Source organism: Castor canadensis, chromosome 4 (assembly GCF_047511655.1).
Source record: "Castor canadensis chromosome 4, mCasCan1.hap1v2, whole genome shotgun sequence".
NCBI lineage: Eukaryota > Metazoa > Chordata > Mammalia > Rodentia > Castoridae > Castor > Castor canadensis.
This window is the reverse complement of record NC_133389.1, coordinates 171180799-171206643: the sequence shown is the minus strand read 5'-3', so window position 1 is coordinate 171206643 and position 25845 is coordinate 171180799. Positions and strand designations below refer to the sequence as shown.

Genomic DNA, 25845 nt, shown 5'->3' with positions numbered 1-25845 from the left:
CAAGTGTTTCATTAAAAAAAAAAAATCATTTAAGCCAGAAGCCAGTGGCTAATACTATAATCCTAGCTACTTGTGGGGGGGGGCGGAGGGATTGAGATGGGGAGAATCATGGTTCAAGACCAGCCTGGGCAAAAAAGTTTGTGAGACCTGAGCTTAGCTGAAAAAAGCTGAGTGTGGCAGTGCATGCGTCTCATCCCAGCTACCACAGGAAGCCTACAATAGGACTGCAGTTCAGGCAGGTCTAGGCAAAAAACAAGACCCTATCTCCAAAATAACCAGAGTAAGAAAGGCTGGAGGCATAGCTCAGATAGTAGAGTGCCTGCTTAGCCCTCAGTTCCCAGTACCACTAAATAAAAAAGATTCAAGTGAGGGACATTTCTAGAGGAATTGCTAACAAGAGTCATCAACATCTGTGAAGAGCTGGGGAGTGTGTACTTTGGGCACCGTACTGTGATCACCACCACAAGTCTGTCATTATAGTGTGAAAGCAGCCGGAGGCAGTACAAGTGAATGGGTGTGTCTGTTCCAATAAACCTTTATTTATAAAAACAGGATGTGATCCTACAGACTTGGCCTGAAGACAGTAACTTTTTGGCCCCCCGGGCTCAGGAAGATAAGCATATTCTGGCTTCTTATTGACAGGAGAGACCCATCTTCAGATTGAAACATAAAATAGCAGTGCATCCTTATAGGAGAATAGCCAGGCAGGTCTCTCAGGACAAAGTGAAAAATTAGCAAGCATCTGTTGGATTGCAGCAGGATTGCAGCGCAGCCTTTCTTGATCAGTGGAACATCCACATCTGCTTTCTCCTTCATGGCTTATAAAATGCATGAGAAAGTAGAACAACCCTAAGTCAGTCCCCTGTCCTCTCAGTTGTCCATGTGAGATTGGATGAAGAGATGAGGTCAAATCTGTGAGCTCATAAAGTGAATAATAGAGCTGCCTTTACAGGTCAGTTGAATATTTCTGTTTATTAAAAGATGTCATTTATATCATAATAGACACCTCATTTCCTTTGGGGTTTTTTATTCTCTTAAAATAGCATTTAAACTGGGTATGGTAGTACATACCTGTAATCCTATCATTTGGGAGGCTGATGCAGGATTGTTACTTTGAGACCAACCTGGAATACATACTAAGTTTCCAGCCAGGTTGGGATAGATAATGAGGCCCTGTCTCAAAAACCCAAAGGTTGGGTGGGTCCCAGCACCAAAAATTAATTAATTAAAATAGTATTTAAAATGAAGACCAAGAATAAGAGATTTGGATTTTCAAGATGCCTTTTGTCTTTTCTAGGTATTTATAAGTGACATCTAAATTTTGCCAAAGTTACTGACCAGTTTTGCCAACTAGTATGGCAATCCTTCCACATAATTTGTGGGGCTTTGTGTAAAATGAAAATGTGGAGTTCCTTGTTCAGTGTGTGTTAGGAATTGAAGGCCACAACAGCAGAGTGCTAACCCAAATACAGGGCCCTTGTCACCACCCAGGTCCTGATGGCAAAGGAAGCCTAAACAATGGACTAAATGAGAAGGCACAGATCCTGCAAACTGAGAATTTTGAGCTGGGCCTGCATGTACAGAAAGGATATGGATAGGTTAAAAATGCCCAGGGTGGGCTGGAGGTATGGCTCAAGTGGTAGAGTACCTGCTTTGCAAGTGCAAAGCCCTGAGTTCAAAACCCACCTCCACTCCACCAAAATAACAACAACAAAAAAATGGCCAGGGGGCTTCATCAGCACAGCAGATGGTATGAATAAAAATAGGTAATGGTAACAGTAAGCACACGTTGGGTGTTCAATTAGTGCAGTCACTGTTCTAAGAGCTGTAACATGCTTTATGTCATTTAATCATGATAAAAAGTCTAGGAGGAATAAGTACATTTATTAGAGAAAGTAGAGCTTTTGTAGAACACATAGACAGAAACTGTGAAAGGCCTGAGTAGATGTTTAATAAGTGGTGATCAGTGAGGCCATGTAGCACAGCCAGCCTATGGGACAGGGATTAAAGTCCTGAAACACCAGTGTCTGAGCGACCTTCAGGCTAACTACCTTGCTGGTCTTATGCTGGATGTCTAACACATTGTCCTTTTCTTCCCATAGCTGCAATTCTAATTGCACGGTCATCACCTCCCTGGTTTATAGTAGACAGACCCTTTCTGTTTTTTATCCGACATAATCCTACAGGTAAGTGGTTCTCTTCCAATCTGTACTGGATGTTGGTATTCAGAGAGGAACATTCTAGTCATAGTTGCGTCCAGCAGCATTGCCCTTCACCTGTTTCCCTCATGTCAACAGCAAACACTGAACAATAGAACCAGCCCCGTTAAAGACAGGATAATGAAGGTTGTGTTCACAGAGTGGTACAAAGTACTTTAAATACTGATAGGATTTTAGGTTTGGGGTTTGTTGTTGTTTTTAACATATAGAGAGGTTCAGCATCCCTTTGGGACACTTGACGTCTATTGATTTTTTTCCATATTTTTATAAATGCATTAAATTTTGCAAGATTTACATGTGTTCGGCCTTTGCAAGCCCACTGTGTCCTATGACCTGAAAATTGTGAATTTGATAGATTGTAGCTCCGCAAGTCTTAGATTCAAACTTGGCTCTGGCTTCCAGCAAAAAAAGGATAATGATGGTTCCTTCCTGTTAGTACATTATGAAGTATAAAGTTCTTTGTGGAGAGGTTGACTCCACAAAGTCATAGAGTAGGAACTAATATATTTTGGGTTTGACTACTATTTTAATAAGAAGATAGTTCCTTATCCTTTTATCTAATTGCATCTCTAATGTCCTAAATTAGTACACTTCAGAACTGAACTGTTCAATACTGGATCTTTTAGGTATGTGTGTGGCCTTAACTTTAAATTAGTTAAAATGAATGTAGTTAAGAATTCAACTTCTTAGTCATACTAGCCACGTTTAAGCACTCCGATTGCCATCTGCGACTAATGGCTACCATATTGGACAGTGAGGATATGGGCTATGGGCCATTTTTATACTTGCAGGAAGTCCTAATTGCACAGCAATAAGTGAAACATGGCTTCTTTCCTCCCCTTAAATACAACACCTTTCATCTTATCTTACAGATTGTTCTTTTGTAGAGTCATGCATTATTTCTTTTTAATGCTCTAGGTGCAGTCTTATTCATGGGGCAGATAAACAAACCCTGAAGAACATATAAAAGAAACCATGTAAAGTGATGATGACTTTGCTATGAAGAAAACACTCCTTTCTTACATCTTTCATAGTTCTGTTAAATATTTTTGTACATTGCTTTCTTTTTCAAAACTAGTTCTTAGCAACAGACTCAATAATGCAAGCATTTCTGTTCTGGGAGGCATTAGAAGAAAGGGCATGGTGGCTGGATCACTGTATTGAGGAATGAATAGAAAGCCTTCAAAGATGTCTAAAAGATTCTTTAAACTACTGAACAGTTACCTAGGTTAACAACCCTCTTGAGTATCTGCTGTTTGTCCAGTTCAGGATTTTTGTTTTGTTTTGTTTATATGTGTGGCTTTCCAGGAGAAATTTAATCAATGTGATAGAAAAGGGGAAAAAATGACATTTTTATGGTAGTTTTTATGTTTTTATGGAAACATTATTTGTCTTTTTAATTCTTTTTCCCACCTCCATCCAAAGCCTTGATAGCAAACATTATGATTTTGGGGGTGGAAATAGCAAAATCTTCAGCCTCTGTGTGTTTTTTGTTGTTGTTTATATAATGCATGTATTCACTAAAATACAATTGAAAAAACAAATGTCTTGCTAGACAAGGTTTGCTGTTGTGCAGTGTGCCTGTCACTACTGGTCTGTACTCTCTGGATTGGCATTTTTGTATTTTGTACAAAGTAAAAATAAAGTGTTATGAGTAGTAAAAATTTAAAAATTGCCATTTCTCTGCTATTTGAAAATAACAAAAGAAACAGCCTTTAAAAAAATACTCCTCTTCTAATGAGCCGTTTCACTTAGCGCTACAATAAGAAATTCAAAGCCTCTGAAGTTTTTCTGTCCTTTTCCTCTAAATCTGATAACCAAACACTATTCCTTGCTTCAGCAGTCTATAGATCACTTAAAGGGGGAACTCTTAAACTAGTCCCAGGTCTAATGTGAGCTACTGTGCACTCGAGTGGTGGCCAAGTATTTTCAGCAAAGATGTGGATTTTGTACAAGTACAGAAAAAAGTGACTGGGGACTGACGTATTTTGGAAATCAGAGTGACCCAGTGAATGAGTGTTTGGTTTTTGAAATGACAATTTTTGTTTCATTTTTTGGAATAATTTTCCAAGTTGAATTCAAGCATCACAATTATGTTACTATTTGCCTGGTGTTTCAAAGCTAATTTCCTACAAGTATGTAGTTTTAACTGAATCAGAATAGTTTAAAACATTTCTTATCAAAACTTAAAAATATATTGCTTTTTTTTTTAGCTCAAATGCTACTTGTCACTCTTTAACTTTACACTAAAACATCACATCCACATTCATTTTTTAAAAAACAGAGAACAGGAAGGTAAAACAGATCCTGTCTAGGGGTTAACACCAGTGGGAGGAACAGGATATAAAGAGGAGGGTGAATGAAGTAAAATTATGTACTCATGTATGAAAATGGAAAAATGAGATCTGATACTATCCCAGGAATGGGGGAAGGGGGAATAAAGGAGAATAATGGAGGGGGTGAATTCACCTATGGTATATTGCAAGCGCTTTTGCAAATGTCACAATGTACCCCCTGTAAAATAATTATATGATAAGAAGAAGAAGGAAAAATCACATTCATCATTCCATCTATTTGTCATTCTTATTTGTAACTATAATTCTTATTTGTTATTTGCAACTATTTAATTATATACTTCAGCAAACCAAGAGAGAAGGGAGATAGGGGAGAACTGTTTTTCCTATTTGGGAGTAAATGCCAAAAAAAAAAGAGAAAAAAACAATCTTGAATGCTTCCCTCAGGCCACATATATTCTACCCAACATGCTAATTGTTGTTGATGTCTGCTGGAGCCAGCCCTGCTGGGGTTGCTAGCATTCTGCTCCAATCCAATGTTATTCTAACAGTTTAAGTAGTGGTAGTGTTGGCAGTAAAATGAGAATTATATACTTCATGCATTATTTATTTAAGTATTTTATTGTTCAGGGGTTTCCAAAGAAACAGAACCAATTGGATAGTTACAGATAGGAGAGGGGATTTGTTATGGGAATTGGCCCACATGATTTTGGAGGCTGAGAAGTTCTTCAATATGTCATCTGCAAGCTGGAGAAACAGGGAAGCTGGTGGCAAGCTCAGTCAAGTCCTAAAGTCTGAGAATCAGCCATAATGTAATTCACAGTCAGAGGCCAAAGGCCCAAGACCTGAGATTCTGATGTCCAATGTCAAGACGGGTGTCCCTGCTCCAGAAGAGGGAATGAATTTGCCTTTCCTTTGCCTTTTTGTTCTGTCATGCCCTCAAGTGACTGAATGATGCTCACCACACTGAGTGAAGGCAGGTCTTCCTTAGTTCACTGATTCAAACACCAGTCTCTTCTGGAAACACCCTCACAGGTATACCCACAAATAATGCTTTACTAACTAGAGAGCCATCCACTCCTTACTCCTGTCAAGTTGACACCTAAAATTAATCATTACAAGTGCTACCAGCTAGCAAGTACCAGAGGCTGCAGAGACATATATGTCTTTTTCCCAAGCAATTTAATCTTAGGAGGGAAAGAGACCATCTCAGCACAGCAAAGTATTTTACTACCACAAATGCATTCACAAGTCATGGAAGTAGGACAAATAGGGTACGACACTAAGAGAGAAAATGCACACATAGCTGCAGGGTCAGAGATCCCTGGTCTCTTGACACCCTCAGTGCTCACTCCAGAAAGGACCAGAAAGTTCCCATTTCTTACATAGCCAGACTGACCCTGGTATGTGTTCTAACGGAACTACTGCTCCCCAATAGTACACTAAGTCACATTTTACTGGACATATTAAATTTTGAACTCTCTAGTCCTATTTCTTGAGACCTCAGTGATTAATCATAAAATTTCAAACTTAAAAAATCATAATATCAAGGTTCCCAGATGACATATTCTGTTTTCACTTGATAATCCCAATTTACTCATCTTTACCCAGGCTAATCCTGGCTGATTTCAGGTACCTGTTAATAATCTCTAGACTTGGGGGGGGGTCTCTCAATTTCTAAATATATAACTCAACTTTTACCCTCTGATATACTTAAGTTAATGAGTCTACAGCCTTGTCTTCAAAATGTCAAATCTCTGAAAACTTTCCTTGAGGAAAACTGTGATAAATTTAAGCTATGGAGACTGCCACGAAAATTACAGGCCTGTGATAGACCATTTTTGTTCTGTAGACATGTTTGAGCAAACAATTTACCACAGATTAGATTCCACACTGAGTTTGAGCAGGAGACAGGCTGCAATTTTTCTACAGTAACAAAATGGTAGACCTATGAAAAACTGAGCCAACCACCAGGGAAGTCACTCTTTTGACATTTAATGAGAAGGGTACTTTCAGTTCTGCCTGAGACATGATGGAAAAAGAAAGCAGGCATTAACCTACACATATTGAAAGTTCTATGTCTTACTGGCCTTTTGAGACTTTGTCCTAAAAAGGAGATAATGACAGATGACCTGGAAAAAATTGCAATCACAAGAGAACTTTACAGAAAGGTACAGGGAGTGTCTGTTGTGCCAATAAGTGACACACGAGCTTCATATTGAGGGAGCTGAAGTAGGAACACCAGCAATTCACTCTAAGCCAACAGAGCAGTAAACGCCCCTTACTAGGACTGATGAGTGGTGACAGCTGAGAGAGATGAGGCCTGGATAAGCAGCAAGTGTCATCTGTGTCCTTAGCCTCCTATGAATCTTGAAATACAATGACTTGACTTCTCAGGAATTTACTCTGAGGCTGAGTGGAATCCACCACTAGTTTTGAGGTCCCACCACTAGTTTTGAGGTCCCATTTTTTTGGAGATTCCCAAACCATACCTTTTAGCCTCTTTCTCAAATCTTAAAGGAAATACAGATGGATTTAAGTGATAAATTTGCTAACTGAGAAATCATTGTTCATCATACCAAGTACAATGTCAGTGTTTTACAAATTAAGTCATTGAATATTAGGTAGCAAAATGGAAACAAATTTTTTCTTAGTGCTCTAAGCTCCTCCATCTTATGTTCATAATCCATGCTACCTAAGGTAAAAAGCAGCAGGGCAGAGTTTTGTGTCTGTCCTTCCTAGATAAGAAAACTATTCAAGGGCCAGGAACTGAGTCCAGGAACCGGCAGACATCTGGAGCCCTGTGAACATCATTTTCACTATTTTTGTCTCATTAACTGTAGGTATATTGTTAAATGTATACTGGTCCTTACTGACATGCTACATTGGTATGAAGGTGTTAATATCAATTTATGTAGAGGAAGCATCAGCTAAGGGTTTGGCAAGCTGGGCACCATGGCTCACACCCATATCCAAGCTACTTAGGAAGCTGCGATCAGGAGGATCACAGTTTGAGGCCAGCTCAGGCAAACAGTTCGAGAGACTGACTCTATCTCCAAAATAACCAGAGAAAAATGGATTGGAGGTGTGGCTCAAAAGGTAGAGTGCCTGCTTTGCAAACATGAAGCCCTGAGTTGAAACCCCAGCCTACTATAAAAAAAAAAGTCTGGCAAACATTTCTCTGACAGAAATATCCTCCTCTAGCTGTCAATGACCTTATGACTGACAGAGCAAGAGGATCAGAACAGAATAAACATATTAGTTCAGTTTGCAATTTTAATGAAAAACAGCTCTGATTAAAAAGTGTCTGAGTTCTTATTCAGTGGAAGGGAGAATTTTTAGTATTCTTTTTCTCCATTTCTTTCTCTCAGAAAATTTTTCTGAAGCCATGAGTCTTGCATGCTAGGGACACTGTGTGGCAATCAGGTAAATGAACAAGTTGAGGACCAGTGGGAAGCACAGACACTAATGTTAAACAGATTCTTTTTCAGGAGTATGCGTGCCTCTGATTGTGATTTTTTTGACTGCATGAATTTTCTCCTGGAAAAAGTTGTTCTTAGTTTGCAAGACAGTATTGAATCAAGCAATCATTCCTGGCAGCTATGGAAAGAACCAATGTCAAAAGCCACAACTCTGGGTCCTAGAGGACAGTGGTTGAGGGTCTTTACAAATTGAGATCTGGAGACATGATACAGAGATCAGCTAAGGGGAAGGAAAAAAAAGTTGAGTTTAAGAATATAGGTCTTGAAAAATGCTCAGCATCTCCAGCCATAAAGGAAATACAAATCAAAACCACACTAAGATTTCACCTCACCCCTGTTAGAATAGCCATCATCAAAAACACCACTAACAACAGGTGTTGGCGAGGATGTGGGGAAAAAGGAACCCTCATACACTGCTGGTGGGAATGCAAGCTAGTGCAACCACTCCAGAAAAAAAATTTGGAAGCTTCTTAAAAAACTAAACATAGATCTTCGATATGGTCCAGCAATCCCACTCCTGGGGATATACCCAAAGTAATGGGATACAGGCTACTCCAGAGGCACTTGCACACCCATGTTTATTGCAGTGCTATTCACAATAGGCAACTTATGGAAACAGCCAAGATGCCCCACTACTGACAAATGGATTAAGAAAATGTGGTACTTATACACAATAGAGTTTTACTCAGCCATGAAGAAGAATGAAATGTTATCATTTGCTGGTAAATGGATGGAACTGGAGAACATCATTCTGAGTGAGGTTAGCCAGGCTCAGAAGACCAAAAATTGTATGTTCTCCCTCATATGTGGACTTTAGATCAGGAGAAATACAGCAATGTTGTTGGACTTGGGTTATATGCTAAGGGGAGAGCACATACAGGAGGAATGGGGATAGGTAGGAAACCCAAAACATGAAAGTGTTTGATGTCCCCACTGCAGAGGAACTAATACAGAAACCTTCAAGTGACAGAGGTCAATATGAGAAGGGGATCAGGAACTAGTGAAAAGGTCAGTTAGAGATGAATCAACTTGGGTTGTACCACATTTGTATATGGAAGCAATACTAGGAATCCAATCTCTGTATAGCTATCCTTATCTCGACTAGCAAAAACGCTTTGTCTTTCTTATTATTGTTTATGTCTTCTCGTCAGCAAAATTAGAGATAAGGACAGAACAAGTTCTGCCTGGAAGCAAGGGGGGGTGGGGTGAGAGGGAGGGGGCAGGGAGCAGGGGGAAGGAATGGCTCAAATAATGTATGCACAAGTGAATAAATGAATAAAAAAGAAAAAAGAAACCCATCACACACACAAAAAAAAAGAATGCAGGTCTTGGAGCTGTGCATGTCATGCGGGCATCCCTCAGCTAGGGAAGGCTGTAAGCTGGCCTCCCTGGGGAAGAACGTCTGTCTTCATCTGGTTTGGGGAAGTGTCAAGATGGACATTCAGATTCCCTTGCCTATACTGTGCATTTACTCTCTATAAAAAGAGATGACAGAAAACAGGAAGAAGGGAACAAAAAATGTCATTTAAAGGTTTTATCTTTGGCATCCACACAATTTTCCTTCTTCCCAGTGAATAAAAAGAGCTCAAACATCCCTATCTTGGCATCAGAGTGAATTGTTCATACATCAAATTCCTACCTTACAGCATCCTCGGGAGGGGGAAGATGAACTAGTTCCTGCAGATAGTCATTGAACAGTAGCACTGTACAGGGCCTGGAAATGTCACATTTTGCTGTAATAATGTGCTATGTAAATACATATTCTTTCCTGTGTAAGCAGGGTTCCCCATAATGGTAGGGCGCATCGTAAACGGTGCTGTGGGGTTAGGGTACCATCTTGTGGCCAAAGTTAGTACTGTGCTGAATGCCAAAAGCACCAATTTCTTCTATTGTTATTCAGAATTAGTTTCTAGTTCACTCTCTAATAGCTACATAAAACACTTTGGGAATAATATTCCCCATTTTATATTCACATGACAAAATATACCCTGGACTGAAGAGACTATAGCTTATGTAGTTGAGTCTGTAGATGTTCAATATATTTTTGGCTAAAAGACCTTTTTGGTACATTTATTCTTTAGGCTTAGGGAACTAGAGAATAGGAAAAGGTGGGAAAGGGGTCAGAATTTCAAAGTAGATGACTAATATTTTTCCATGGTGTCAACCCAAGCGCTTCTTTATCTCAACAACTTCCTGTGGCTTTATGATTGTCTTCACCACATAAATAAGGCATTCACGAGTCAAAAAGGCAGTAGTGCACATGGTCACTAAGTGAGCCTGGTCACACCCCATCTGACGACATCTTTGTACCCCATAGTCCTCTTGCCCACATTCTAAACGTAAAGCAGTGCTTATTCTTATAGGACAAATAAAAATTACCCAGAAGTTGGTTCCAAATTTCCAAAGCTGTTCACATGGAACTGCAGAAGTTTGTTAATTTTGCTACATTCCAGCCCATTCATGTTTTAGTGGGTACTTCAAGAAAATACAATCTGCCTGGGCATAGTGGCTCATGCCTGTAATCTTAGCTACCCAGAAGCAAAGACAGGGATGACTGTGCTCCACACTCAAGGGGCATAAATGTGAAACCCAATCTCAAAAAATAAAGGCTAGCTGAGTGGCTCAAGTGGTAAGAGCACCTGCCTAGCAAATGTGAAGCCCTGAGTTCAAACCTCAGTGCCATCACAAAAAAAAAAAAAAATCCTCCCTCTCTTAAAAATAACTAATACAAAAAGGCTGGGGGAATGGCTCCAGTGGAAAAATGCCTGCCTAGCAGCATGAGGCCCAGTACTGCAAAAAAAAAAAAAGAAAAATCTAATAATTTGAGTGTCAAAATTCTACTTCAAAATGTATTGAAATCACACTATAAGGGATATGAATCTCTTTCTTTACTTGCAAAATAGCTTTTCACATTAAATGTAGTATTTGTTCCATAAGTGAATCTCGAAGCATTCAGAGATTCGAAGCTTGAAAATCAAAGGAAAATGTGTTACCAGCTTTTGCATTCAAACTGGGTCCTTTTCTCCTCTTGGAACTGTGGAATCAAAAACAAGACCTAGTACCAACTGAGCAGTGAAAGAAACTTATACTTAGTCAAGAAGAGCAGTGGAAGGGCTGGAGGTGTGGCTCAAGCCTAGCAAATAGAAATGGATGCAGATTTTCTGGGAACCCATACACCACCTTCTTTTCCCTCTTTTTATGGCTATTTTCAATCACTGCCATGGCAATTTTCAATTGTCAATGGTGGTGACATCATTTAGCATGATGGCCTTATAATGAAGTTAGAGGTTGTCTGGTGGTCACTCACAAGCCATTTTAGATCCAACCAGTTTGGGCAAACCCACTCTAGGAATTTTGGGCCTAGGGCATCCTGTCCTCAAAGATAAACAAGATTAGGGAAGGTAGAAATTCAGCTAGATGACCTAGACAGTACTCAGGATAACACATGGAGAGCTCCTCTCCCACCTTGTAGCCTAAAGTCCTGTAAACTGCCCTGAGCAACAGAAATTTGGGATTACGTTTTTTGCACTAGGGAAAAAGGGGATTACTGAGTTCACAATTAAATTGTCTAAACACTTTTAAAAAATACTCACCTAAAAAAAACTACACTAGTCCATACATATGCTGGAGGAGTAAGTGGTTAGAAGATCCCTTACTGTCATGCATCCCAGAAATTTTCATTAGTTTCGCTTTCTTGTTGTGGAAGACAAGTGGTGCTTTGACTACTGAGTTTGGTTCTTCACCCTTGTGTTCAATTATTGGAGTTAACTTAAAAAAATAAAACAAACACAACAAAAATGGTGAACTTAGATTTTATTAAACGTACCAGTTCAGCTAATTAGATACTTCTCAAGTTTTCCCCTCCCCAAACAGTCCCTTTTTTACGCAGGGTAGCTAAAAATCCTCTTACATGACTCAAGTTTCACTTTCTAGCCAATCTCAGGAAAGTTAGTTTGTTTTTAGGTGATTTAAGCTATGACTGGGCTATTGGCAGGGCTGTACCACTCACTCACTCACTCAGGCAGCAACTTCCTTACCCTAAACATAAATCAAGGCTTTAAAATACAGCATCTCCTACCTTAGAAAACCTCCATCATGATAGATGTTTTTCTGTAGCTTCAAAAAGAAGATTAAATTCTGACTTTTTTTCTTAGACTCATTTTCAAGGGGGCAAAGCTGTGGAGACCAGAGGTGAACATAAGACTTTATGAACCAGGGCTCAGAAACTGGACTTCTCATGTCCCATCTTTAAAGTTGTGCTTGTCAGCAATCCATTTGAGTAATGGGCTGTTTTTTCCATTTGCTTGTTCAGATCCACTTTCTGCCTTTTCCATTGGCCTCTGTCCCCCAGGCAGACTTTCATGGACAGCCTCTGAGTTCTCTTCTATTAGACCTGAAATTGACTTTGGCTAGTGAACTCCAGGAAGAGCTAGTTGAGCAACAGAAATCAGATAAGGATTTTTGTCCCTCCAGCTCTATCCTGGCCCAGTCATTTGGGTTGGCTGTCTGTACCCAAGGCTACAAATCCTGTCAAGTGGCCTCTGCCCTTGACTTTTTAGGCTGAAGAGTCAGCTCCCTCATGTGTTATCCCTAGACTGGATTGTCCCCTTAAATAGTCCTTTGTTAAACTCATCCTATCTGTGTGCCTTTCTCTTTCCTGCCAAGACACGGACTGATACAGTAGGGAAAGCCCCGACATTCTTCCTTTCTTTTTCCCTTGAGTTCCTCGCCTTGTCTCCGAGTCTACTTCCAGCCCTCCAACCTGCTTCATGTTTAGACAAAAAAAAAAAATTCAACCAGTGTTCACAGGAGAGAATTTTTAAAGGTCCTTCATCCTCCTTTAGAAAAAAAGATTTCATAGCAAAAGTACAATTGGCTTTAACATTGTTTCCTCTTTTCTGTTCTCAACTTTAGCCCTGCTTTTCTTGTTAACCTCTGGGAATGACTACAAGCAGCCTAAACTAAAATCATTACTGTTCCCAAAAAAATAAAAATAAATAAAAGAGAATTTGCAGTTGGATTACTGAACACAAAGGATTAAAGAAGCAGAAAAACTCTACTGAACTAAATGTGTTTTAATACCTAGAGCAGTGCTTGACACATAGTAGCTACTATTATGTTAAAATGGGTTGATAAATGCATACTTTGTTTTCCCATTAGCAGCAACATTTTTTTTTCATTTTTCTTTTATTATTCATATGTGCATACAAGGCTTGGTTCATTTCTCCCCCCTGCCCCCACCCCCTCCCTTACCACCCACTCCGCCCCCTCCCTCTCCCCCCACCAATACCCAGCAGAAACTATTTTGCCCTTATTTCTAATTTTGTTATAGAGAAAGTATAAGCAATAATAGGAAGGAACAAGGGTTTTTGCTGGTTGAGATAAGGATAGCTATACAGGGCATTGACTCACATTGATTTCCTGTGCGTGTGTGTTACCTTCTAGGTTAATTCTTTTTGATCTAACCTTTTCTCTAGTTCCTGGTCCCCTTTTCCTATTGGCCTCAGTTGCTTTTAAGGTATCTGCTTTAGTTTCTCTAGCAGCAACATTTTAAGCTACTTTGGAATTTCATTTTCTTAGAAAAGACAATTTCTTTTAGTTTTTAAATTTTTATTAGCATATTATTAGTATACTGGGGATACACTGTGACAGTTACAGAATTTCTTACTATCATGAAATTTACTTGTCTGCCATTTTTTTATTTTATTGAAATTAAGTAAGAAATGTATTCGAGCTGGGCATGGTGGTGCATACCTATAATACCAGCTACATGAGGTGTAGGTAGGAGGATCATGGTCAGAGTGGTCACAGGCAAAATGGAGACCCTATTCAAAAACAACTAAAACAAAGACTGCCTGTGTGGCTCAAGTGGTACAGTGCCTGCCTAGCAGAATGAAGCCCTGAGCTCAATTCCCTGTACTGCCAATATATTTTTGTACTTCATAATATATATATGTTTAGAAGTACAAAAATATTTAAACCTAGACTCTAGATTTGATGTAAACAGCTGTTAGTTATGACTGGTACCTTGCATTTTGAGAAATACTAAAACATCACTATCTTAGCTAAACATTCCATTAGAGAAGCAAAGCTCATCAACTTCCTACCACTCCTGGTATATTAAACTGCAATGTCACATTGAGAGAGAGTAACTTTTTTTTTATTGATATTACAATAAAGTTCACGTGACATATATTTGAATTACAATACCTCAAAGCTAAAGGAGAATAAAATACACCAAACTGTACAAATTATATGTCATAATAAAGTAAGAACTTCGGACAAAACTTGGTAAACAATTTTAAAAAAAAAAAGGTTTTTTTGAAAAAACAAAAGGCAGCTAGGCATGGTGGCTCACACCTATAATCCCAGCAACTCAGGAGGCAGAGATCAAAAGGATCGCCATTTGAGGCCAGCCTGGGCAAAAAGTTCGTGAGACTCTGTATCTCAACAACAAAAAAAAAAACTAGGCATGGTGGCTCACACCTGTCATCCCAGCTACCCAGGAAAAGTAAGCAGGAGATTGAGATATCCAGGCCCATGCAGGCAAAAAACACAAGACCTTATCCTAAAAATAACCAAAGGAAAAAAGGCTGGGAGTATGGCTCAAGTGGTAGAGCACCTGCCTAGCAATCCAAAGCCCTGAGTTCAAACTCCAGTATCACGGAAAAAAACAAAATCATGACCTGCTAAACACTTGTCTGATGTTGGTAACACAGCCTGTCTTCTTGTTTGGCTCATCTCCAGTTGGATAGCCGGCAGTGCTGGTCTTTTCTGCTCTCAAGCTCCGTTTTGGCTTGGTATAGTCCCAGGGCCTTCTATTCTCTGTGAATCCATAGAGTCTTCTAAGTGCCCCTCGAGCAGCTTCTTCTTCTGCAACCAATACTGTTTCTCCAGGTCCTTCTGCAATCAACTTCCTATCACTAGAAAGAAGACAAACAGTCTTAAATGACATGGTGCCTCACACGGCACCACTCCCACTCCTACCTTCATAACCGTGCCCACAAACAGCAGTAAACACATCTTGTTGCAAGTTTACTTTATACAGTAGCTGACAAAGCAAGTCACACATCCATAGAAATACAAAAAACTTACTAGTCCAGTACTTTTCAAGTTAAAACCACAACATACATATTAATTTTTTTAATTGTTGATGAAAGAATTGGAATTTACATCTTCTTGTGAAAACTTGAAACTATTAAAAATACTCCTGGGAATTATGAGTATATTATTTTCAATTCACTCCAAATGTGCAGTATAACTTGAGGAGAGATTTTACTGAACATGTTGTGCCTTTTGAGTTTGTCATCTAAAGAAGGAGGTATCAGTTCTGTATTTTAAATTAAGAATTTAGATTTTCAAAATTGATGCAAATTTTGAAAATACTTTATGTATTTAAAATACACTCTAATTTATTCCCAAAAAATAGCAAGGAAGTATAGCAAATACTGGCTATTATTATGTTCTCTATTAAAAATAGATAAAACTAAAACCAATTCCTGTGCTGAACTGATATTTCTATTACTGTTCTTACTAGCTATCTTTTAAAAGCAAAAAAATGTTCCTGCAAAGAATGTGTACATTAAATAACTCATCCCATCTGCTTTGCTACTTCTCAATTATACTTAACCACCTCCTAGAAACTTCCTGACCTGAAATTTCCATTTTTCAATTAAAAGAAGCATTTCTCTGAAGACTGCATATATAGCAACTCCATCTAACCACCTGGATTCAATATAAGGTTTCATAAAACCCAAGAGGACCAGACCAAATTAGAGAAAAGTGAAACTGCATAGGTAAAAGAACAGCATTCAAGGAACTGCCAAAGAAACATGTACTATGTCGAAATAAACAACGGTTAGTCACATGCCAAATTTTATAACAAGTACGCACATACACATTAATGAAAATCATCTAAGAATGAATTTCAATCCCAAAAGATTTATCATCTTTTTACTTTGCACTTTATTTGAAACTGAAGATGAAATTCTGTAACACTCTTCACTTTCTCCTTTGTGATGTTTCCCATTGTTCTTATATCCAGAAAGTCCTTAATAACACAAAGATTAGAAAAGTATTTACCTAGATCTTAATCAAGTTATCTTAGTTATGCAAAGTTTTATTTAACATTTTAACTGAGTTTTTGTGGTGCTGGGCATAGAACCCAGGGCCTTGCATATACTAGGCAAGCATTCTACCACTGAGCTACATCTTTAGCCCCAAACACTTTAATCTTAATCCCTGAAATAAATTTGGGGAAGGTCAAGTTCTTACTAATGAAGCTAAAAAGCTCTCAACATGGGTTGATGCATACATTTTGGTGGACACCTGAGCCCTTTCTTTTCCACTTTGAGGTTCAGTTGAGGCTGCTACCAAGAGCAGACTATGGTTAACTTTTTAACACATGTAAGTCATGACTTTTATTTTTATAGAGAAAAATTTGTATTAACATATATTCCAAAATTCTATAGAAAACACTTGGCTAACAAAAGTTACTATCAGAACAGATTACCTTCCTTCCCCTGTGAAGAAAGGAAAGGAAGCAGAACACAGATGATCACAGGGATAAGATTTTTAAAGATCATTCACTGCTTACCATAGTTTTGAGAAAGAACTGTCACAATTCTATTTTTAAGGCCTCAAATCAAAGTTATGATGTGAAGACTAAATTTTTACTAACCAGAATAAGCCAACAAAATACAAAGGCAAAGCTGTGGTACTGCCAGACTGTCTAGTAAGTCTAGATTCAGGAGCCGGAATATTTCTCTTCTTCAATTCTTCCACAAGTAGTCCCATGGGATTTATTATCTGCCACATCTCAAAGAGCTCTTTTCCAGTCATTTGAGTAATTAAGAAGTCCTGTATATAAAATAGTAATTTATACATTTAAATTACTTTAGAACCAGAATTGAAAGTATATTTCTTTTTTTTTTTTTTTCCAGTAGTGGGGTTTGAACTCAAGGCCTACACCTTTGAGCCACTCCATCAGCCCTTTTTTGTGATTTTTTTTTTTTTTTGAGATAGGGTTTCCAAAACTATTTGCCTGGGCTAGCTTCGAACCATGATCCTCCTGATCTCTGCCTCCTGAGGAGCTAGGATTACAGGTGTGAGCCACCATCACACAATGAAAGTACATTTCTAACAGAAAAATTTAATGGGAAGTAAAAGAAAAAATGTACTCAGGTTGAGAATCTGTAGCCTAAAAATCTGAAATACTCCAAAATGTGAAACTTTGCACAGACATGATGCTTAAGGCTGAAATTTGGGATTTCCAGATCAGGGAAGCTCCACCAGAAAAGCCATGAAAACATTCCAAACTTTGAGAAAAATCCAAACTCTGAAACACTTATGGTCCCAAGCATTTTGGGTAAGTATTTTGTATTCTTTTTCTTTTCCATACAGTTTTGTCCTCCCCCCAACCCTCTGTCCTGTGCTAGGGATCAAACCCAGGGCCCCAAGCATGCTAGATAAGTGCTCTACCACTGAGCAACATCCCTAGTTCTGACATTTTTAATGTAAATTTTATTATAAATATCATAGTTCAAGTAAAAATTTTAAAGTCTGAGAAAACTATTTCAAGCAGTATGACACCTACCAAAACAATACAAAAGGTAGAATCCCATCTTAGAATTTAGAATTAACTCCCAATATGAAAAAAAATGTGTAAGGAGTTGAATTAACAGTAATAACTTCTGACAGAAACTCATTTTAAAAAAAAAAAAACTACTCAGGACTCTAGAGAACAATACTCAATGATTTTTTTAAAAATCTTTAAAATAATTCTACATAAACTGCCTTTTAAAATTGTTTATGACTTGACAATACATGTTTATAAGACTAAGAAAAGTTATGAAAACTCAAAGCAGAATTTATTTTGCTATAAAAAAATTTTGTACAGAAAATATTAATTCCCACAGTAATTCGTATACTGGAATCAACTCCTATTAACAAACATTAATAGAACAGGATGGATGAATGAAAGCAGGAAGGGAGAAGTTTAAACTGTAGATACTTAGTAGATGAAATAAACCATGGATTTCATTACAACAATCTTCCAAGTATCAGAACTCTAGTTCAGATTCATTAATATTAAAAAAAAAAAAATCCCACCTACTAAGAGGACCTACATGGGGAAGGAGGAAGACAGGGCTTTACCTATGAACAAAGTCTGGCTTATTGGTAAACACAAGCCTCTTTCTCTAACAAAATGATCAAACTTGGTATCTAACTAAATGAATGATTCTAATAGCAAGTGGTGCTGGTTTGGTTTAAAGAATCTGACCTTCAAATGTTTAAATCAAGACTGTTTTTTAATGACTTACAGTGATTGCGTGGACTCTATTATTGAACAGGGAACATGTTTTTACCCAATGGCAGAAGATAAAACTTTCTCTAGTTAATAAATTTTGAAAGGACAGTGAGTCAAGTTATACCAACAACATATGAACTTTCATTATTACTACTTATATTAGGTGGGATATTTTTAGTAATGAAGCCAAAATAGAATATAGAGTTCTGGTTCTTGGAAGATTGTTGTAATGAAATTGACTTTTTTTTTTTTTTAAGCCCAGGGTAACCTCAAACTTCAGATTCCCCAGCTTTAGCCTCGCACATGCTGGGACTAGTCACACACCAATAGGCCCAGCTTGAAGTTGATGTTTTATTTTGTGTACTAAGGCTATATATTTTAAATTTCCCCTTCTACCTCCATCTTGTTATATTAATAAGGTTAACAATTTTAACTACTTAAGTTGTACAAATGACGTAAGAATTTTAATTAGCTAGGCTAGCAAAGAGCTAAAAGTACTTCACAGGGACTGAGGACAAACATGAATTTCCTAGCCACCCTAAGCCCTTGCATAGTGTCCTCTGACCTCATTCATTCACCAAAACTCTACTATCTACTATAGCAGTGTCACCCTCAGCCCTAAGGATGGAAAGCTAAAGATGACATGACTTGCAGCCCTTCAGAAGCCACATTCACTGCTAATGATGTCCTTAATAAAAGACAACTGGAATAACTAAGGCCATACGGAAAAAAAAAAAAAAAAAAAAAACCTCTTTACTTCCAAGGTGATACAGCAATGAAATGAACTAGAAATGTTTCCTTCTGTCACCTCACTGAAGCATGTCCCACAAGTGTAATTAACAATCACATACCCTAATGAAAAGTGCAGCCCTCTCTGATCCACTGCTTTGTAGCAGAGCTCCAATCACTGCAAAGAAAGTCCGCTGCAATACAGGTGGGGGGACTGGAAATTCTGCACTCAGTGTTAACTGCTCCACAGCCAAGTTTCTAGCCACATGACACACAACTTCCTCACCAATAAGAAAGTTAACTACATTTTTGATGCCTTCAGTGGGCAAGTCTGGGAACTCATTTTCAAGAAATTGTGTGAGGCATGTTTGTGAAAAAGACAGTCCTTGTTCATACAGTTCTTGATTATCTTTAAGATTCAGAAGAACAGCTTCTTTCTCTATTCCAAGTTTTTGACGTCTTGCTTCTTCACTTTTAATATAGCAGTTATTAACAAATGCAGTTTTGAGAAGATCTAAGGAAAAGGTTTCCTGTAATCGATGTCCAAAAGCTTGTATTTCAGCATGGTAATCCCAGTTAGGCTTCTCTGAACTGAGAATACAAACACAGGAAGAGACAGTAAAGCGAACAACGTGTTACTGTGTAAAAATTTTTCACTGTGCTATAATTTATTAGTTATGTATCAGTAAATGAAAAGCAAATGTTTCCTTTTAATGCCAGACACTGATGGTCTAAATACAAAAACTCAGACAAATGCTGAAAGTCCTTTGTTATAGTCTACATACATAGTAGGATTAATTTTTCCCTTTGATCCAACTGCCACATTAAGGTGGTTGTACAAGGTCAGAGATTAGGCCATTGTTCTGACTTTTAGACTCATTTCTGCTCCAACCATGGAACTATGCTTGTCACCTAGATATGAACATAAATTATAATTTTACAGATTCAGGCCATAAACACTAAGTACTTTATATTTTACTGATTTAAATTTTGGAAATATCCATTTAAATTAGCAATTAAATAATCTTGTATCAGTACTCTGAGTGTGTTAAAAGTTCATAATCATGGTTTGGAAAGGCAATTCAGTTGCAGAGCACTTGTCTAGCACAAAGGAGGCGCGCGCACACACAGAGGCAGACACACAGCTCACAATCATTTCCGAGAATAAACTAAAGCATCTTTTTCTAAAGAAAACTGATAAGCCCAAAATAAAACTCTTTTAAGTAGAAAAGGGTAGCAAAGTATAAAGCTCTGGGTTCAGTCATAAAATCTATGTAACAAATACATTCACATAATCCAGTTTCTTCCACCTTGAAAGGCTGAAAATACCGAGCTTTATAATATGCAAGGAAATGTGAATTAAGATTTTACTTTTTGCCTACTAGGAAAAGAACATAATCTGCATTAGAAGCATGTTCCTACGGGTAAAGTATAACCTAGACCAGTATTTTTTGGAGGGCAATACTGAAGTGGTTATCAAACCTTCACATTATGAGTTCCCAAAAACTAAGTAACTTGAGGAATATTCACTGTCTCATTGGTTGCGAACAGCAGCAACGTGGCGCTCAAACGCCATCAAATTGAACCTAAGAGTGAAGTGCATCCGTTTGTACTTTTGCCTCGACGTATCAAAGAGAAAAAAGCAAGATGCAGGACCAAATGTAAAGCACGATCTCATTTGGAGTCATAAAATCTTAGGTTTCCTTTCTGCCATATTGTAACAAGATTCAATGAGGACAAAAACCTAAAGCTAAGCTTTTTTTCCCTTTGCTCGGGCCAGTGGACAGGTGGATGGAGACACCGTGCCTAACTCGCGATGCAGTGGTGTGCCCCGTCCTCTCCGATATCGGTGCCCACGGATTCTCGCACATAATTCTCAGCTGTAAAATTCCAAAGCAGAGTTCTTAAGGGTGGGTGGTAGGACCGGCGCTGCCCGGCGCGACCCTTTTTCCGCCTGCCTGGCGTGTCCACGTCTCTCCAGCAACCTCCCACGCTTAAGGCAGACGTGCGTCCACGGCGGAGCCGAAGCCAGGCGGAAGGAGCCGAGTGTCCCCGAGTAACCCCAACCGCCCCTCGCACCCCTCGCGAAGGAGATTCCTACCGGCGCACGGGCGGGGGCGGGCAGCGCAGCAGGCGCCACCTCTCCAACTCCTTCTGGAAGCGGAAGGCGGCGCGGAATCCCTTCTTCACCCCCCGAACCGGCGGGGCGAGCGCAGGGGTGGCTGCAGCCAAAAGGCAGCGAGGCCCCAGCTGGAGCAGTCTCACCAGCCCGGAAGCCATGACGAGGAAGAAAGCAATGGAGGACGGAAGGAAAACAGCCGGGCCGGTGTTGCGAGAACACAGTTCCCAGAGCATTGCGAGGCGGGGATTGGCTGGGGGCGGGGACAGTTCCCAGAGGGCGGGGTAGCTGTGGGTGAGTCTTAGTGCGCGTGCGCAAGAGCTGCCGTCTCCTTGTTAGACGTTACTTTCAAACGCATGGGTGTTAAAGGGAGTGTTAGGGTGCAGAAGTTGCAGAAAGAAGGTGCTTCACCCTATTTCTTGCTGTCTTGTCACTTCTTTTCTGATAAAATTAAAACAAATTTGTTTCACTATCAGTTTAAAGAAAACACTTAAATTTTCAAAATGAAAAAAAAATTTTTTGCTTGTATATTTAATAGTCTTAAAGTTCCAGAACATCAGTCCAGCAACTATTGAGCAAGTATTTACTAAGGTCTGCATTTTACCCCGCACATCTAAAGCCTTACTCTCAAAAGCCCTTGGTTCAGAAATGTGTTGCCTTTTCAAAATTATAATTTTATTTACAGTCAATCCAACAGGACATTTTTTTTAAACATCGGGGGAAAAAATCCATTAAAGCATTAACAGTGGAATTATGAGTGTTTTTTTTTCTTCATCTGCACTCTTTAGAAATGTCATCATGCTGCTTTTCTACCAAGCTTAATATAATTTTTAGAAGATCTTACATCAAGTCACAAAGGGACTAACTTAAGTGATAGAGTGCCTGCCTCGGAAGTTCACAGTCCTGAATTCAAAGCCCAGTACCACCAAAAAAACTTTAAACAAAGGGACTAAATTCCCAATGTTTAGTTGTCTGTTGAACATGTAAACCCTGAAGGTGGCACACCTTTTCTGTGCTATTTAAAAGGCAGCAGTACTCCTGCAGTTACCCAGATTGGACTCCTGTGTCATTGATTGTTCCTATCTCCACAAACACCTTTTGTGTAGTTACCAAGTCCTTTTTCAAATTATTTCTCCAGCAGGTATTTGCTGTGTCTCCTTGCCTTTTTTTTTTTTTTCTGGTTATTTTAATTGGCTTCCCAACAGGCCTTGTACCTCCCCCTACCCCTGGCAGAGCCCCACCTCCACCCCCACCCCATACACTTATTTTCCTGAAACACAAACTTAGGAATCACTACTTAGCTCCAGAACCTTCAATTCTAGGATCGTACAACTCAATTTGAGTTTCTTCAAGATGTAGAATGTGAATGACTCATCTCAGCTATAAAAGGGTTCGTATTATGGTGGCAGAGAACAAAAAGGTGTTCAACACTTACCACAAAAATCAGCCAATAGGTTTCTGGCTGAAGCAAATTCTCTAAGCAAAAGGGGTATTAGGACTGGCCTTTATATTACACTGTACTTGAAGTATCTGAAATTCATGGAACATGAGTCAGATTAAGTAACTCAAAGAAGGCACAAGGAACTGTCCTTTTGGGAGAAGTAATCTAAAGTTTATTGAAGCTGATAATAGTTAAAATTAGTGGTCTCTGTATTGAGACCATCATTTGCAAATGAAAAACGTAGGATCTCAAGCCATTTCCCCCACTAAGCACTGCACAAGGCTCAGGAATTAACCTCTGTTAGTCAGCTTTCCATTACAGTAATGGAAAAATAGGAAAGGGTTATTTTGGTGCACATTTTTGGAGGTTTCAGTCCATGGTCAGGCAAACACATTGCTTTTGGGCTTGCACATAATGACAAGGAGCAAAGTGGAGCAAAGCCCAATCATCTCAAGGCTGGCACATTAAAGAAAGTGAAGAGGCTGAGGACCCATAATCCCCTTCAAGGGCCTGTCCCCAATGATTTAAGACTAGGCTCCACCTCTTGAAGGTTTCACTATCTCCCCATAATGTCATAAGCTGTGGACCAAACCTTTAACACATGGGCCTTTGGAGGATATTGCTGAGCCAAATATAGCAAACTTGTTTTTAAAATTTTAATAAATTCTCAGAAAGAAGACTACTCAGTTCCAGAACCTTGGCCCAAAAACACTTTAAGGGGGTGAAAAGGGCAAATGTCGGGGGGGGGGGTTTGCCCATAAGTACCCTATTTTCCTTTAGCCTGCTTTTAGCCCTAATTTGATCAAAATGCACAAGTATCAACAACTTTCTGATTCTCAATGGGTCAAGTCAGCTGAAAATGAACAAAATCACATTTAGGAAGAAGAGAAGATAAAGAGATGAGGGTTCACTTTAATCCTGATGAGCATTTTAACCGTCTGTGGTTTTGCACCCCAGATATGTTTTGCATAATCCTGTAGTGATGGTGTGAGTGGCTGGAACACTGTGCATGGAAAGACAAAGAGAGTAGTTAGTGAGATCTGTGACAGGCTCTGCCCAGGAAATAAAGCAATTCTGAACCATCTAAGGTTACTCACAACTATCTCATATATTATGCAAGCAATGAACACAAAATAGTGGTCTTTAACCCAATTCATAAGAAAAATTGCAGAGACATAACTGTCATTAAAAAAAACTTACTATAGTCAAAACTGTTAGAAAAAAAAAAAAAAAAGAAACACCCTAGGGAATCTGATAATGTTATGGAGTTGAGTCTTCTCCACCAAAGTTACATGTGTAAAAATCTAGCTTTAGCAAGATTCACAGAGTAGATATAATAGCCAAGAAAGAAAACTCATGACAAAAAAACCAATAAGCAAAAAGCCTTGGTAAGCCTGAGCAAGGAAAAAAATCTTGTTACGAAATAAATATAAGAACAAATTTTGTGAAAATACATTACATAAAGCAATATAAAATGACAATGCAAACAATTAGAAATAAGCTGTATGTGCTATATAGAAAATTGCTGAGATTAAATTGACTTAATGAAATTCCCTCCAGAAAACACTTTCTTATAAAATGCATCAATGTGAGTATATTTTCATTTATAGATGCAAAAATGTCCTTGGTGTGGTAGGACAGGGATGGCTCCTACCTCATGGTATAAACATCCATTTATAGTCCCCCACCTACACTGTATTAGGGTTGCTCTAAGTCATCAGTTGACTACAGATGTCATATTACTTCTGAGGTTTGGTAATAACACAGATTGTAGTGCCCATTTTGGTCAGATATCTTGTATTTTTTGGATCATATTTCCACAAGAAAGTCCACTGCTATGTTGTTATGATGTTTAAGAAAGCAAGTGGAAAGGCTTGGTTGATGAGTAACTCAGGCTTTCTGCCAACAGCTATGTGAGGGAGCCATGATGAAAGTGGATTCTCCAGTCCCCCTGGTCAGACCAACACCTTGATTGCAACCTCATGAGAAGCCCTGGGGCAGAATCACCCAACTAGTTTTACTCTTAGGAACTATGTGAGGTAATAAATAATTGTTGCTTAAAGCCACTAAGTTCTGTAGTAATTTGTTACATGTAATAGATCGTTAACATACATTCTTGAGGTCAGATGAAAATGACAACATAACAAATATACTGAATTCCTGAGACTTAGAGAAAGGCCCAAAGTGCTGGGACTAGATAGATGCAGAAGATTTTGCTAAACATGAAAGAGATGGAGAGAGAGGAAAAACAATATTCCATAGTATGTGCAGTCATCAAGGCAAGAACTATTAGGACTTTGTAGAGGTGAAAGGACAGGCTTCCCCTTGCCCTTTGAAGTCTCGCTGGAATGAACTGATAGAAAGATTAAACAGGAGACATGACACACAGATTTATTATGTCCATAAACCCAAATCACAAAGTGCAATCCCCCACTACCTAACATGATTCAGAAGCTTGAACACCTCTTTTCCATAGGTGAGAGAGAGAGAGAGAGAGACAGAGGAGAATGCACACAATTTTTAGAAGAAGAGTAAATTATTTTCAGGGAAGTTAATGGACTTGAAGAAACATCCAATGACCTGAGACAAACTGTGTTGGATATTGCTAACAGAAAACTGGTCTCCTGACCTCCATGCCAATGCACAACTTACAAATAACGAGAGCAGGGTGATGAGGAAAAGGAAATAAGATTTATTATTTGTCAGACAAAGAGGAAGACAGGGAGAGTCACTTTTCAAAGCTCTGTTGTCCCACTTCTGAGAGAAAATGTCCACCTTCTAAAGGAGAGTTTGGGGCCTCAGCTTGACTACATGACCATATGCATGTTCTCCATTGCCTCTGGCCTTGGTTCTGCAGGTGTCCAGAGCTACACCTCTGAAGCTGTATGTCTTGGCTGACAGGTTTACTGATCTGGTGGTCAGAGAGAGATAAGGGGTAGCAGACTGCCTGGTTTAATTGAAGAGCAAAGGGAGTCAACCTTCAACTCTCCAGCATGTAGAGAAAGAAGGGGAAGATGTCAGTTTGATTAACAAGCAGAGTAACCTGGCCAGTATGCAGGCTGACTACACCAAGTTCTTCCCTTTTGTAGTCTGGATTACATTTTCCCTACTGTCAATTTATTCCTTCCTCATTTCTATGGAAAAGAGGCATCACAATCATCTAACTGCTTCCTGCCTTTAGTTAATTCCTGGACCCAAGCAAGGAGTCACTGCTCAGCAAAAGCAGCTTTTAAGCCCCTGTTACAGCGTGAA

At 38.9% G+C, this 25845-nt stretch overlaps 2 protein-coding genes across 2 annotated transcripts in view; one reads left to right on the top strand and one right to left on the bottom strand.

Moving 5' to 3' along the window:
- Serpine2 (serpin family E member 2) overlaps nucleotides 1–3891 on the top strand; it is a 55228-nt gene extending 51337 nt beyond the window's left edge. Inside the window, exons 8-9 of the mRNA XM_020179392.2 lie at nucleotides 2103–2186; nucleotides 3138–3891. Of these exons, the coding sequence (XP_020034981.1) occupies nucleotides 2103–2186; nucleotides 3138–3175 (122 nt within the window). The 3' untranslated portion in view covers nucleotides 3176–3891. The remainder of the gene's footprint in view (nucleotides 1–2102; nucleotides 2187–3137) is intronic.
- Nucleotides 3892–14133: 10242 nt separating this feature from the next.
- Nucleotides 14134–21313, bottom strand: Mrpl44 (mitochondrial ribosomal protein L44). Its single transcript, XM_020179394.2, has 4 exons — nucleotides 21135–21313; nucleotides 19156–19624; nucleotides 16676–16854; nucleotides 14134–14918 (listed from the first exon to the last, which is right to left on the bottom strand). The coding sequence occupies exons 1-4, from the start codon at nucleotides 21311–21313 to the stop codon at nucleotides 14675–14677; spliced, it is 1071 nt and encodes a 356-aa protein (XP_020034983.2). The 3' UTR covers nucleotides 14134–14674.
- Between the last annotated feature and the right edge of the window lie 4532 nt (nucleotides 21314–25845).

Excerpts from the sequence above, each read along its gene's own strand:
- Mrpl44 (XM_020179394.2), bottom strand. The coding sequence starts at position 21,313 with ATGGCTTCCGGGCTGGTGAGACTGCTCCAGCTGGGGCCTCGCTGCCTT. Across the intron at positions 19,625-21,134 it reads CCGCCCCCGCCCGTGCGCCG|TTCAGAGAAGCCTAACTGGG; the intron begins GTAGGAATCTCC and ends TTGTATTCTCAG. Across the intron at positions 16,855-19,155 it reads GGGCTGCACTTTTCATTAGG|GACTTCTTAATTACTCAAAT; the intron begins GTATGTGATTGT and ends TTTTATATACAG.